Raw genomic sequence first — 13,040 nt, 5'->3', positions numbered from 1 at the left:
CAAGCATTTGAATAAATACGATTATTATAAGAAAGAGGACAGACTCCTGAAGTATTTTAGACCGGCTGTGAAGTTGGATACGGCGCATGCTCACAGGAATAACCTGACATGTGCGTTATCTGAGACGGAGAAGAAATTCATTGATCAAGTAGAGGACAGGTATAGAAAGTTGACCCAGACACGACACACCGGAGATAGTCCAGTAGATTGGACAGCGGAGGAGAAGGCTCACAAGTCTAAGGGAAGTTATGGACCAATAGCGTTAGATGAAGTGCAGAGAGGGAATTTGTGTATTGGACGGCCTCAATCGGCCACGGAGAAGGTTGCAGTAGGACATAGCACCTGTTCACAGACTTTCACTCTGGACGCTTCTGTTAAGGGTTTTATGCAAGGTCCAGTAGAAGTGATTCCGACAGTGTATTATGTATGTGGGAAGAACGCTTATGTCAGGCTACCCGCAAATTGGTATGGCATATGCTATTTGTCTATCATATTCCCGAAGATTTATCATACAGAGGACTTGGAGTTGTTAGAAACAAGACAACATTCTAGAAGACGTAGGGCTGCAAACACAGATGCAGTGATTGGGGACATATACGGAGCAATGATACCTAGTATGGGTGTGGTGTTGAATGATGTGAAGATCAGGAGGTTGGCGACTGTAGTTGATGAGTTGTCTATGAACACGGCGAGGTCTTTGTTGTTGGTGGCTGGAGAGATGTTGTCGATACGAAATATGGTTATGCAGAATCGCCTTGCGTTAGATGTATTATTAGCCAAAGAAGGCGGAGTCTGCAAATTATTGAAGGTTCAAGAATGCTGCACATATATTCCAGACAACACGAAGGAGATAGGGAAGTACATAGATAACATCACAACTATTCACAAGGAGATTATGGACTTGACAGAGGAGAATGTATGGGAAAAGATTGGACAAGGATTTGGAAGAGTGGGAACATGGTTTGCAAATTTGGGAAGAGGATTTCTTGGATCAGTGTTGAAGCCAATTATCATTGCGGTTGTTTGTGTGATTTGTTTGTGGGGATTCGTGAAAGCGTGGAAGTGGTATCAAGGAGGTAAGGTTGAAAGAGCTCTTAGAGCAAACGAGAAAAGAATGGCGAAGTTTCAGGAGCAGCAATATGAGAGTCTTAAGAGAATGGAGGGAGTTCGGCATGGCAGAGTCATGACCAGCACTGTTTAAATCAGTTCCAAAGAAGAAGATTGTAATGGTGTGATGACAGATGTCATCAAAGGGGGGAACTGATGTAGCGCTTAAAGGTTGAAAATCGTAGGGGTGCGTTATATTCACTGTTAGTCGGCACCCGCATATAATCAAATGTGTACTCAGGTATTTTGTGTGCAATGTATTAAAGAATTGTATGACTTATATCGATTTCAATAGAAGTGTTAGCTATGTACAAGCATATTGTGTATATATTAGAGAAATGCATAGAGCTTAGTCCTTTGAACAATGTGATGTTAAAACGTGTAGATTAGAATTCGTGTCTGTAGACTGTTTAGTTTGACCACACATGAAAGAAAGACGTAAATGTCAATACTGTGATTTAGACATGCTTGTGTAACCGAAGTAATGGCCAGAATTCGCATATATCGTTGAGGCGAAAGGCCTGGTATTTTCTTATGTTAGCCAAGGGCAATAGGCCAAAAAGGATTTATTCCAGTAGAGGTTTTAGGCTGTAGTAAATTGCAAGTTAAAAGATGTGAAGTATGTCTGCCTTGCATGATCTCACCCCAGGTGCAAGGACAGTTGCTCGTTAGTAGAGAAGCTCTTTGTTCATGAATTGACTTATGTAGTAAAAGCCAGACATGGGAGTGCATTGGAATGTGCCAATCGTAACTCCTAGTGCGGATGGCGTCTGGAACTCAAGGCCAAGCGATGGACGATGGAACTGGACAGCGCTCTGTGGAAAATTACTGAAAGTCGACCCCGCAGAAGAGGAGGCGCAAAGGGCGTGTTCCGAGACTTGGGGTTCTGTATTAGGGAAAGCGCCCCGAGGGTGGACAGCAGATCAGAGCAGCCCAGAGCAGAGAAGGGTAGGCGAAGAGCTAGAGGGGGCAACTTAGATCAAGCTCTCTAAGTGAAGACTTCTTAGGAAGTTTCACTCTGACACCTTTCGATTGAGGGTCTCAAGGGATTGCTAAGTAGGGATGTCATCTAGTACAGAGTAGGGACAGAGATGGTATGGTCCAGTGTCCCTAATATCGACATTGGCTTGGTAGTTTTCTACCTCATGCTTTTAGAGATTGTGCTTTTAGTTATTTTTAGCCGTATGCGGATTCTTCGTAGAGTAGCATTTGTGTTAGTGCCTATGTACTTGTTGTGCCTCGTATTGAGGACTTTGTATCTGCAAATCTTTATGCTGATAATAAAAGCCAGAGAGCCAAGAGATTAAGTCTCGAGTCCTTAATTATGATAGATTGTGGACAGTATTTTTGATAATTGTGTTTATTCCCTCCACGCTATTGGGCAAGTAAAAAGTTCCATCCGACCAGAGTGGGTTCTAGTAGATAATTGCGAGATACTAAAATGGGCCGGAGCAAAGGTAATTAAGTATAATTAATTATGAGTTCAGTTTTGATAACTATTAATTATTTATTCGATAAGTATTAATTATGAAAATTGTGAAATTATTTTATTGTTTAAGTGATATTTTAGGTGCAGGTTGTTTGGCTAGTAGGGTTATAGGGTGGGAAGTTAATTAACTAATGATTCATTCATTGTTAATTAATTATTTATTATAATTGACTATTTAAATTGTGTAATTATATATTTTTTTGAGACACTTTGCTGTGTGTTTTTGCATTTGTTTGGGTTATAGGAAGTGAAGTTAATTAAGCAGTAGTTATTAATGTACTATGAAATATGTAAATGTTTGTGGGGGCATTAGGTGGAAAGTTATTCAAGTAATAATGAATTATCAATGAATTATTACTTTTTAATTCCATATTTAATTTATTAATAATGAATAATTACGTACATTATTTAATAATTATATTTTGGGTGGTTGTGTTTGAAGAGGAATAGGATGCTAGGTTATTTATTTATATTTAATTAACATTTCTTATCCTTTATTAATAATGATTTTATATATTATTTAATATGTTCATTGTGTTATTTTTATTTTAAAAATAATGTGTTGCTAGGTTTGTGGGAGTATAATATGGAATTATAATTAAATTAATAATTAAATACAGCATTTTAAAATAATTATTATATTTATTAATTATTTTCTTTTAAATTGATATATAAAATGTTTATATTATAGTTTTATATTTTTGGTCAATTAATAGAGATACTGAAATATGTTATGTGTTTGAACTGGAATAATTTTTCTACTGTGGTACAGACTGGAGTGGGAATAGTAAATTTTACCCCTCTGGTGTCCAAAGCTTTCGTACTTAGGGAGAGAATGTGGTGCAGCGGCCAGCAGCTGGAGAAAATCCCATTCGTAGCATGTCCACCATGGGGTACGCTTTATAGAGGAGCTATACTATAAGAGGTGAGGACAGAGGGTCTGCCGTGTTGGGAAGATTCTCCATTACTAGTATCTTCCTAGCCGCCCATCAGACATGAGATCTCCATGGATAGTTAACATAGAAGGAGTATATTTAGTAGGCTCTGATATACTCTGGTGGAGAAGCTGGTGATTGGGAGGGTAGCTAACAGTGTAAGTGGACTGTTACTTCATTAGGATGTAGCGTTTCTTAAAGTGGTGCTTCTTCTGTGCTTTAAGAGCCACCAGTTGGTTGGTACTATGCACTATTTATACTAACATCATCGTACTATTTTTCTAATTTATTTCCTTCTCTCCTGCCTTGCTGTATTTGTTCACATCAAAGATCTATTTGGAGGATTTGGCAAGTGTTTATTGCTTTCCTATATCCATACTACACCCAGAATTAAAGGTGTTAAATAAGCCTGGGCAAAGCACTACGCTACGCTCACGTAGTTTGTGAAGTTCGCGCTACTTCGCACTACGCGAATTGCACGTAGCACAGTGCGAACACGCGTAGCGTAGTGTTGCGTAGTGCTGCGGTCATTTTTTGCTTGCTCGCGGTCCTCAACGTCAAATTGGCGACCGCGAGCAAGCAAAATGACATCCCGACGAGACTTTTTCCTTGTTCGCGATCAGCAACATCAAGTTGGCGATCGCGAGCATGGGAAATAAACCTCCTGGCGAGATTCCCAACGCGAGGAGGTCAGATTTCTCATTTCGAGTGGTCGCGTATGCTCGCGACCGCTCGCGATGAGAAACTACCAGTTCGCGTTGAGAAAGCTGCCGCTCGAGTAACAATCTACTCGAGCAGCAGAAAACTACAGCTCGCACTGTGCAAGATGCCATTTCCAATGATTGCACAGTGCCGGTTGCTTGTCCGCACTGTGCAATCATTGAAAATGACATCTGGCACAGTGCGAACAAGGTACTACGCAGTTCGCGAAGTGCTACGCGTAGCTCGTGTAGTGCGAACTGCACTTTGCGTAGCTTCGCGAAGTGCTACTTTGCGAACTACGCCCAGGGTTAGTCTTAAATACATTTGGATCAACAGGTGAAGAATTTAGCAAATTGCAAGGTACGTCTTCTACCTCAGAAAAAACATTGTAATAACAAATGCGGGTAACAGTGAGTGGCTGAAGTTATAGAATGTTGAGACAAATGTTGAAAGAACAGAATACTACACTATAAAGGGATATTGTAGAGTGGGAATACTATCATTAGGCTTGAGGGCAAGGAACGTATCGAACTTATTTGTATAATTACAATACGTTTTAGAAAAATGTGCTCAGATCTCCAGTCACTGTTCAAGAGACTAGAGGATTTTAATTGTGGGAACAGCCAAGGAAGTAGTGGTTAATTTAAATAAATAAAAACGTAAAAGTTTGAATGCAGTGGGCAAAGCCAAGAAAAAGCTTGAAGAGGTTAATTCAGAGCTTAACAGCTTTGCGGAATATCTGATGAGGAAAAAACTGACAAGTAAAAAATTGACATAAAGTTCTATTCCCAAGAGAAAATATATCCGTATTTCACAAAGAATTACTATCAAAGTATCAATGAGGATTGTTCTGGAATTGGTACTAACCTATGGAGACTGAGAAACATAGTGACTCATCAGATTCTGAAGGAATAAACTCAACAATCAGCAGGCAGAAATCCTGACTAAAACTCAAGAACCAACTAGATCTGATTTACCAGACCAATCTCAGTAATTCTATCCTTTTTTGGATTTTCACAGAGGGGAGGGAAGGGGATGGAACAGGCTCTAGATTTAAGACAGAGAGATGTTCTACTAACAGGATCCACAACACCACTACCTAAAGACATGCAGACAACAGTACTGGAGACCTTAGATAAAGAGGTTAGCTGTAAGCTACCCCCAAGCACCTTCCCGATTTTTAACATCTCATAAGTAAGGACCAATGAGGAGGATAACCAACTACTATCAAAAGGCCTTTCGTTTCTAGCTAGCCCAAAAAACATTTTCCAGCTTAATAATGATGTGCACACCTGTCTTAGAAAGGTAAGAGTAAAACAATTATTTATGTATAACAACCAGGGGAGAGTGGGAGAGAAAAATGTCTCTAGGTGTTGTGTCAAAGTTCATGCCGGACATGTTGGGGCCAAAGACAGTGCTCATTGAAAGAGGTGATAAAATATATATCTAATGTTGCACCAAACCTAACAGCAGGGAAAGGGCTTTTCTTAAAAAGCTACAGGAAAATCGCAATATCACTATAAAACCGTGTGACTAGGGTGGAGGCATTATGCTTATGAATTCTGACTGCTATGTAGAAAAAGTGAATCATACTTTAGTCATCCCTGAACACTACAAAAAGGAAGGAGCGATGCCCTCATGACATTAAAGAGGAAGATTGCTGATGTAACATTTAATGCTGTGGAGAAGGGCTGGATATGCAAACATGAGTTTGAATATCTGCATAAAAAGAATCCAGTTGACCCAGCTTTTTATGGTGTCCCCAAGACATATAAAAATGAGAAAGATCCTCTCTGTGTCCTCTAATTTCAGTCACAGAACGTCTCTCTAATACATTTTTATGTCCTTTAGTTAAAACCATTAAGTCATACATCAGAGACACTGGGAACATGATTGAGAAGGTTGAGAATTTATCTTACTGTATGGAGCCTGAGATGCTACTGAAACTGGATGTTAAAGTGCTCTATATGATTATACTTTGAAGAGTAGCGATAGAAGTGATCTGTTAAGCATTGGAGAGGACCCCAGGGTAAGGCCCTCAGATGTTCGTAAACTGTCCTCTTCAAAAACATCTTTGAATGTAACGGAGATTCACTTCAACAAGTGATAGAACCCAGTATGGGGCATCTTGCTTCCCATCTGCAGTGAATATCTACATGGGTGTTCATGAAGAGAAGCATATATTTAATGATATTGCACCTTTTTGTGACAATGTGAGGAATTGGGTCAGTTTCACAAAGGAAGATCGCTGCAAAGAATGTTTGTGATTGCTCCTTTCCAGCAATCAAAATAAAAGATTTCCAACAAATAGGGGTACAGAAAAAGTAGAATTTCTAGACATTTGGATTATAGGTACTCAAGAAGGCCTGCAAGAAGCCCTGTATCGAAAAACTATGGCAAGAAACACCCCACTACATTCTTCCAGCTTCCATCCAAATTGGCAAAAGAGGCAAGCATTATAATTAGAAGCCCATTTTCAAAATGGAGAGAGGAAGAAGAAGGTGGAAGGACTGGTATGTGTGAAATATCATTGTAACATAAATGATAAAATCAGGAAGACTATTGACTCTAATTGAAAGATCCGTAACAGCACTGAGGAGGAGCCGATAACTGAAAGACCTATGTAGGAGAAACTAGAGAGGTAAACTAGTGCACACCCGAATGAAGCAAAACACTAGATGGACTCAAGGATCAATAGAAGGAGGCATACCCATAAGAGGGAACCATTGGTGTGGCACATGCCATGCATGTGAAGCTGCCATCACTATAGACAAGTAGGAGCACAATCGATAAGCGTTCATGCTGAAAGAGGTGACTAACTATAGGAGTGATAATATAGTGTACTTGATTTTATGTCCTTCTGGCTTTGGGTATTTAGGTGAGACTGGTAGGCACTTCAGAAGGAGGTTGGGGGAACACAAATCAGCAATCTTTACAAAAGAATTACAAGCACTGCTAGTACAACATTGTATCATGCATGCCAACATTTTACAAGAACAAAAAGTTGGATTTAAAAAACATAATCAAGAAAATGTACTTCCACATTAACTTTTACAGAAGTAGAGGCAATGCCGGGCGAGAGACAGCCAAAACAAACCCATATTTGGCTACAAAACTCGGGAGACTCACGCCTGAATCGGGTCTAGTGGTGTGTATGAATGTATAGAAAAGGACATAAGGAATCAGAATTAAAATGACTAATCTTGGTAAAGATAAAAGCTCAACAGAATTAATCAGAGACAGAAAAAAAAGACAACCCTTTTGGGTTTTTCATTAATACTCATTTGAAAAAAACTGAATGAAGAGATCATTTGGGAAGCTGTCTAATGTTCTAACCGTGACTAGTTATGGTTCCAGTGATGTAGTAGTACAAATGTTGCAGCCATATTTTGTCTTTGATGTTGGCCCTAATTCTATCTGACAACCTGTCGATTTTATTCTTGACAGGCAGGCTACCAACTATATCCACATCATGGGTGCACAGATGGTAGTCTCAGCATTGAGGGAGAACAGAGAGGATACTTGTCCCAGCAACTGGTGACCACTTTTCTCCTTTTTAGGAGTCAAGTTAGGGGAAAGGTTTACACCTTCCACAGACCCATCCTCCCCCTTGGAAGCTAAGGAAGATGTTTCCTCTCCGCTTCCTCTCTTTCATCTGTCACCAGCAACATGGTGTCCTCAGACTTCTCAATGTGTGGTTTGAGACAGTTGATATGCAGCATCCTCGGGGTGCGTGGGAGTCTTGAGCTCCACGAGGTAGATGACCTCCCCCTTTCTCTTTGCTATCTCATAGTGCCCAGTCCAAATGGCCTAGGAGGGCCCTGGGCTCCATGGGCTCCATCACCCTCACTATCTGCCCTGGCTGCAATTCCCAGGAGTGGCAGTTTGGGCATAGCTCTGCTTTATCATTTTCTGACTGGCCACTTAGTTGTCAGAAGCTTGCTTTCACAACTTGGCAATATGGCTCCTGTAGGACAGCATGTAGCTCACTATATCACATGGACGTTTTCTGGGAGCTTGCTCCCACCCTTCCATCAAAAGACTGAGAATTCCCCTTATAGGATCTCCATTCAGAAGTTCAAAGGGGCTGAAGCGAACCCCCTTCTGCGGCACCTCTCAGTAACTGAAGAGAAGGCATGGTAAGAGAACATCCCACTTATGCCTCATATACTCAGGTAGGCTTTTGATCATGCCTTTAAACGGACTTGTTGAATCTCTCAAGAGGCCCATTGGTTTGTGGATCTTAGGGGGTGGAGAACTTGTAAGTTACTCCACAATCCTTCCACATTGACTGCATATAAGCAGATATGAAGTTTATTCCCCTGTCAGACACCACTGCCTTGGGGAAACCCACTGTGGCAAAAATCCCCATTAGGACCTTAGCCATTGCAGGTGCAGCTGCAGTCCTCAGACTGATGACCTCTGGGTACCGTATGGCATGATACACTAAAGCCAGGATAAACCCAAATCCAGCGGATGTTTGGGGATCCATGGACCCAACAATGTTGATGCCCACCCTTTCAAAGGGGGCGCCAAAGACAGGCAAGGGATTCAGGGGATCTTTCATCCTCTGCCCTGACTTCCCTCTGGCCTGTCATGTCAAACAAGTCCTACAGAAGGTATCTGAGGAAATCTTCATTCGAGGCCAATAAAAGTGGGGGCAAGCATGTCAAAGGCCTTGTCCTGGCCCACATGTCCTGCTGGCGGTATTTTCTTAGTCAGCACAAGTAGTAAGGCCCTGCAGCATTGGGGGACTAACAGGTTCCATTTTGCCCTATACACAGCTGACTTTAAAGGAGGTTGACCTCCCAGTAAATCTGGTGATTTCCAGAGGTATCACCGTCTGCTTGGACTTCGGCCTGTTGCCTCATGCCCCCCAAGGCTGGGCACTTCTGCAACCCTCACGGTTGTCTACTACTAATACAACCTTGTAGAATGTATTGGATAAAATCTGCTTTGGGGTCACCAGATATCTCCTTACCATAGTCATGCTGGTGCCTGTGTCCCTCAGATCCTCAACACCCTTACAATCATGGTAAAGCACTGCTTATATTTTGCAGTATTAGATGGCATGTGGACTTTTTGAACCATTTCCACCTCACCCAGGGACACTAGGGTAACCTCTCAGAATGCCCCCTCATTAACTAGGACAAACTCATCTCCCAGCGCTGCACTCAGCCCCCCTCCCTGGTGTCTTACCTCCAGTGGGATGTTGTGCATTTTTGGGGCACTTGAGATCCACTTTGTAATGCCCATACTTGTAGCACTCTTAGCGCTTGAGAGTCGTGTCCTGACGCTTGTCAGGGAAGCTGTTTTTCTGGTAGCCAGATTGGGAATGGAACTCTTTCCAGTGTGAACTGTTTTGGGAACCTTAAAAGCCCTCTTTCTTTTTTCTCCTCCCCCTCCTTTTTATGGTGGGAACCTTGGCCACCCTTTGGGGAGTGCCCCCAGGTGCTTTCTTGATCACTCTGGTACTTGACCCAGATGTCTGCCTCCTCAGCAAGCTTCCTGAGGTCAGTCACCGTGCTAACAACACCCGGGGTTGGCACATCTCTGGAAAACAAATATCTAGCATGTGCTTCTTCAAAATCAGGTTATACATCCCAGAATAATCATCATCCTTGCTACCCCTCACCCAGCCCTTCAGTGCCTTGCTAGAGTAGTCGAGAAAATCCACCTGTGTTTGAGTAGCGATCTAGTGGCTGTCTCGTAAGCTTTATTGGCTAAAATGGCCTTCATGGGAATGTAGTGTGTTTGTTCCTCTACTTCTAGTGTAAGGAATGTGTCCCACCCCACAACGGGCATGTACCTCCACAAGCTACTCTCCCAGGACTCCTCAGAAACCTTGTGCAACCCTAGAACCAGTTCACAGGTGATAAACCATTTGTCAATGTCAACCCCCAGAAGTTTTGAGTATACAAACACTTTCTTCTCCAGTGGACACTGCAGGAATGCTGCCACCATTACTTCTGGACTCAATCTGCTTTGCTCTTAAGTTTCCTCTTCTATTTCCTGTCCTCCAGCTTCGCAAGGATCCATTGTATAATACAAAAGGTCAGGGCCTCTTTATTATAGAAAAAGGGGGAAAATGTCAATTTAAAAACTATGGAAGAATTTTAACTTGTACTGATCTTAGGTATGGATTGCTAGTGTACACTAATAAAAGTATGGCACTGCACAAACATAATTCCCATCCTCACCGCTGATCAGCAATGCAAGAATCTGGGCTTCTGGTTGGCAGAGGTATGCACCCTGTCCAAGCATGAACCACAACCCTAGTCAGGGTAAGTTACAACCCACCCTAAATTATCCTGTGCTCACCATCTGGTAGCTTGGCAGTGAGCAGCCAGGCTTAACTTAAGAGGCAATGTGTCAGTGTCAAGTATTTGTGCAACACATCAAACAGTAGAACAGTGAAAACACCATGCTAAGTTAGGAAAATAGCTCTAGAGATTTAATAAATAAAACAGGATCAAAATGACAAAACTCCAAAGAGTAGATGTTGAGATGTGAATTCTCTTGACAAGTTGATTTCAGGTCCAGAAGTGTATTGAGTCATGCCTTTGAAGTGCACCCAGGTTAATCTTTCCTTCCCCCTTCCAGACTCACTACGGGGGGTATGTGCCCCCCTATGGGTGGACAGAGTACAGCCTATTCAGGTGTAAATGTGAGACTGTGCCCTGCTCCTCCCTCTCTTCTTCCCAGGAAGATGCATGAAGTCACACCCAACCTTCCTTTGTGTGTGACTGTCTAGAGGGAATACACACATTTTACTGTCACCCAGCCCAGCCAGTGATCAGAGACAGGCAGCACACACCAAATGGCTAAAAGTAGGAAAATGTCCAACTTTGTAAAAGTGATATTTTCTGAATGGTTACTGCAAAATCAACTCTACAATTAAAGAGATTTGTCATAACCATTCCATAGGTACTAAACATGACAGCTCTACCTTCTATCAATTAGGAATTACAGTTAATTAAAGAAATAAGGAATTCTCAATGTTAACCTATGAGAGGGTGTCATGAGGAGGGGTACCCAGAAAGGGGGTTGCTGGATGAGACTGAAGTTGAGCAAAGGCATGTCCCTTACATCCTCATTAAAGCTGACCATCTTCTTTATTTGCAGCCTGTTCCAAGAGGCCCGTTTGCTGAAAGGGAATTGACTTTTCCCGTACATGTGCCAGACAAGCCTTTGTATCTGGGCTATCACAAGGAGAGCGGGCCCTTCAACTTGGAGGAGTTAGCGAGCCACGTGACCCAGCTGAAGGATGTTGAGGTTTGATTCCAGAAGAAGACAACCAGCAAGAGGAAGAGGGACTGCAGCAAGCCCCAGGAGTAAGAAAGACTGCAGAAACAACAGCTGCTAAAGAAGCTGAAGATGCGGGGTGCAGCTGGAGAAAGACAGGAGGCCACCATCCTCATGAGCTGCCCTGCCATATTCCTGGACGAGCATGGCTAAGACAGGTATGCGCCTGTATACTGGGAACACCCGGATGAGGGTGGGTATGGAGGGAGCCTTTGAATCTACCAGCCGTTACATTTCCTGTTCCCGATGTTAAAATAATAAACCCAAGACTTTTTAGAGGCTTCGCTGCGTGAGATAAAGACAAGATCACAACAGAGAATCAAAGAGATTTTTGTTATTATTTCACTTGTGTTTGCATCTGGTTTCAGTCGCTAGTTCCCCACCAGTTCTAATGCTTTATCAAAGTCCTAAGTGTCTACCTAGTGAGGTGTAACTAGGTATAATCAATCTACACCGCTCATAAAAAGACTAAATAACAGAACGTGGTGTTGAGCACCAGACATGCATGACTTCGGTGACTTTCCCTCACAGCCCTTCACTTTGTATCCGGTCTAAGTTGGACAGAAACATTTACCTGTGGCTCTTTCTGTGTTTTGAGGTGCATCACTGCCTGCTGGTTGTCTTGAACACTTACAACAACCTGACAAAAAGAAAGAGGAGGAGACTGTTAAATGATCAGTTGCAAACCTAACCAAACCAAATAAGACAGCATATGTTACCCTGGTGTCAGCCTAATATTTTCCCACTCATTTTACAGAGGGTTAGGCCTCTCAGCAGTGAAAAAAGAGTTTCGGAGTTTTTCACTACCAGGATATGTAAAACTTAAACGTGCATGTCCTTCCTTTTAATTGTATAGCACCTTGCCCTATGGGATACTTACGGCCTACCTTAGGGGTAATTTATATGAAATAAAAGAGGAGTTTATGCGTGGCAAGAGGTTTTAATTGCCAAGTCGACATGGCAGTGTAAACTGCATGCTTAGGGTCTGCAGTGGCAGGACTGAGACATGCCTAAGAGCTACTTGACTTGGTGTCACAAGCACTGTTGCATCCCATTAGTAGTATTTAATTTACAGGCCCTGGGCACATGTCTTGCACTGCGCTACTGACTTACAGGTAAGTTAAATGTGCCAGTTTTGGATAAGTCAATCAAACCATGTTTTAGGGCAGAAGCATATGCACTTTAGCAGTGGTTGGCAGTGTTATAGTGCTCATTGTCCTAGGGCCAACAACAATAATCAGCAAACATATAAGGCAAGCAGGTAAAATATCTGGGAAGACCATCCTAAGGGTGTCAGGTCTAACAGGGGTCTATATCGATAATGAGTCGGGGGGGGACTTTTGAAAGCCCCCCTTTTTCAGCACTGTGTAGGATTTGTTTTGCAGTAACAAATGCACTTTGGTGAAGGGAACTAAGAATAGGAACTATTTAAAAAGTAATCTGGAGACCAACATCCAACAGATCTTCATATTGGTATATGCATCACATCTGACATCACATCT

The 13,040-nt window shown here is 42.2% G+C and overlaps 1 protein-coding gene and 1 long non-coding RNA gene across 5 annotated transcripts in view; one reads left to right on the top strand and one right to left on the bottom strand.

Annotated features, from left to right (window-relative positions):
• The window catches only part of LOC146839642 (uncharacterized), a 766,602-nt gene that overhangs the window by 181,817 nt on the left and 571,745 nt on the right, over window positions 1-13,040 (bottom strand). For all 4 annotated transcript variants that reach the window (XR_014981114.1, XR_014981115.1, XR_014981116.1 and 1 more), the window contains exon 11: window positions 12,113-12,178. Coding sequence is in view for 1 of the 4 variants with exons in the window: in XM_085651730.1 (XP_085507856.1) it covers window positions 12,113-12,178 (66 nt within the window). In the remaining 3 variants the exon portion in view is untranslated. The remainder of the gene's footprint in view (window positions 1-12,112; window positions 12,179-13,040) is intronic.
• LOC146839643 (uncharacterized) overlaps window positions 1-13,040 on the top strand; it is a 58,467-nt gene that overhangs the window by 21,336 nt on the left and 24,091 nt on the right. The window contains exon 2 of the long non-coding RNA XR_014981117.1: window positions 11,359-11,696. This is a non-coding gene — a long non-coding RNA (uncharacterized LOC146839643). The remainder of the gene's footprint in view (window positions 1-11,358; window positions 11,697-13,040) is intronic.

Source organism: Triturus cristatus, chromosome 4_1 (genome assembly GCF_964204655.1).
Source record: "Triturus cristatus chromosome 4_1, aTriCri1.1, whole genome shotgun sequence".
NCBI classification, from domain to species: Eukaryota; Metazoa; Chordata; class Amphibia; order Caudata; family Salamandridae; genus Triturus; species Triturus cristatus.
Note: the sequence above shows the minus strand (reverse complement) of the source record. Positions and strands in the feature narration are given on the sequence as shown.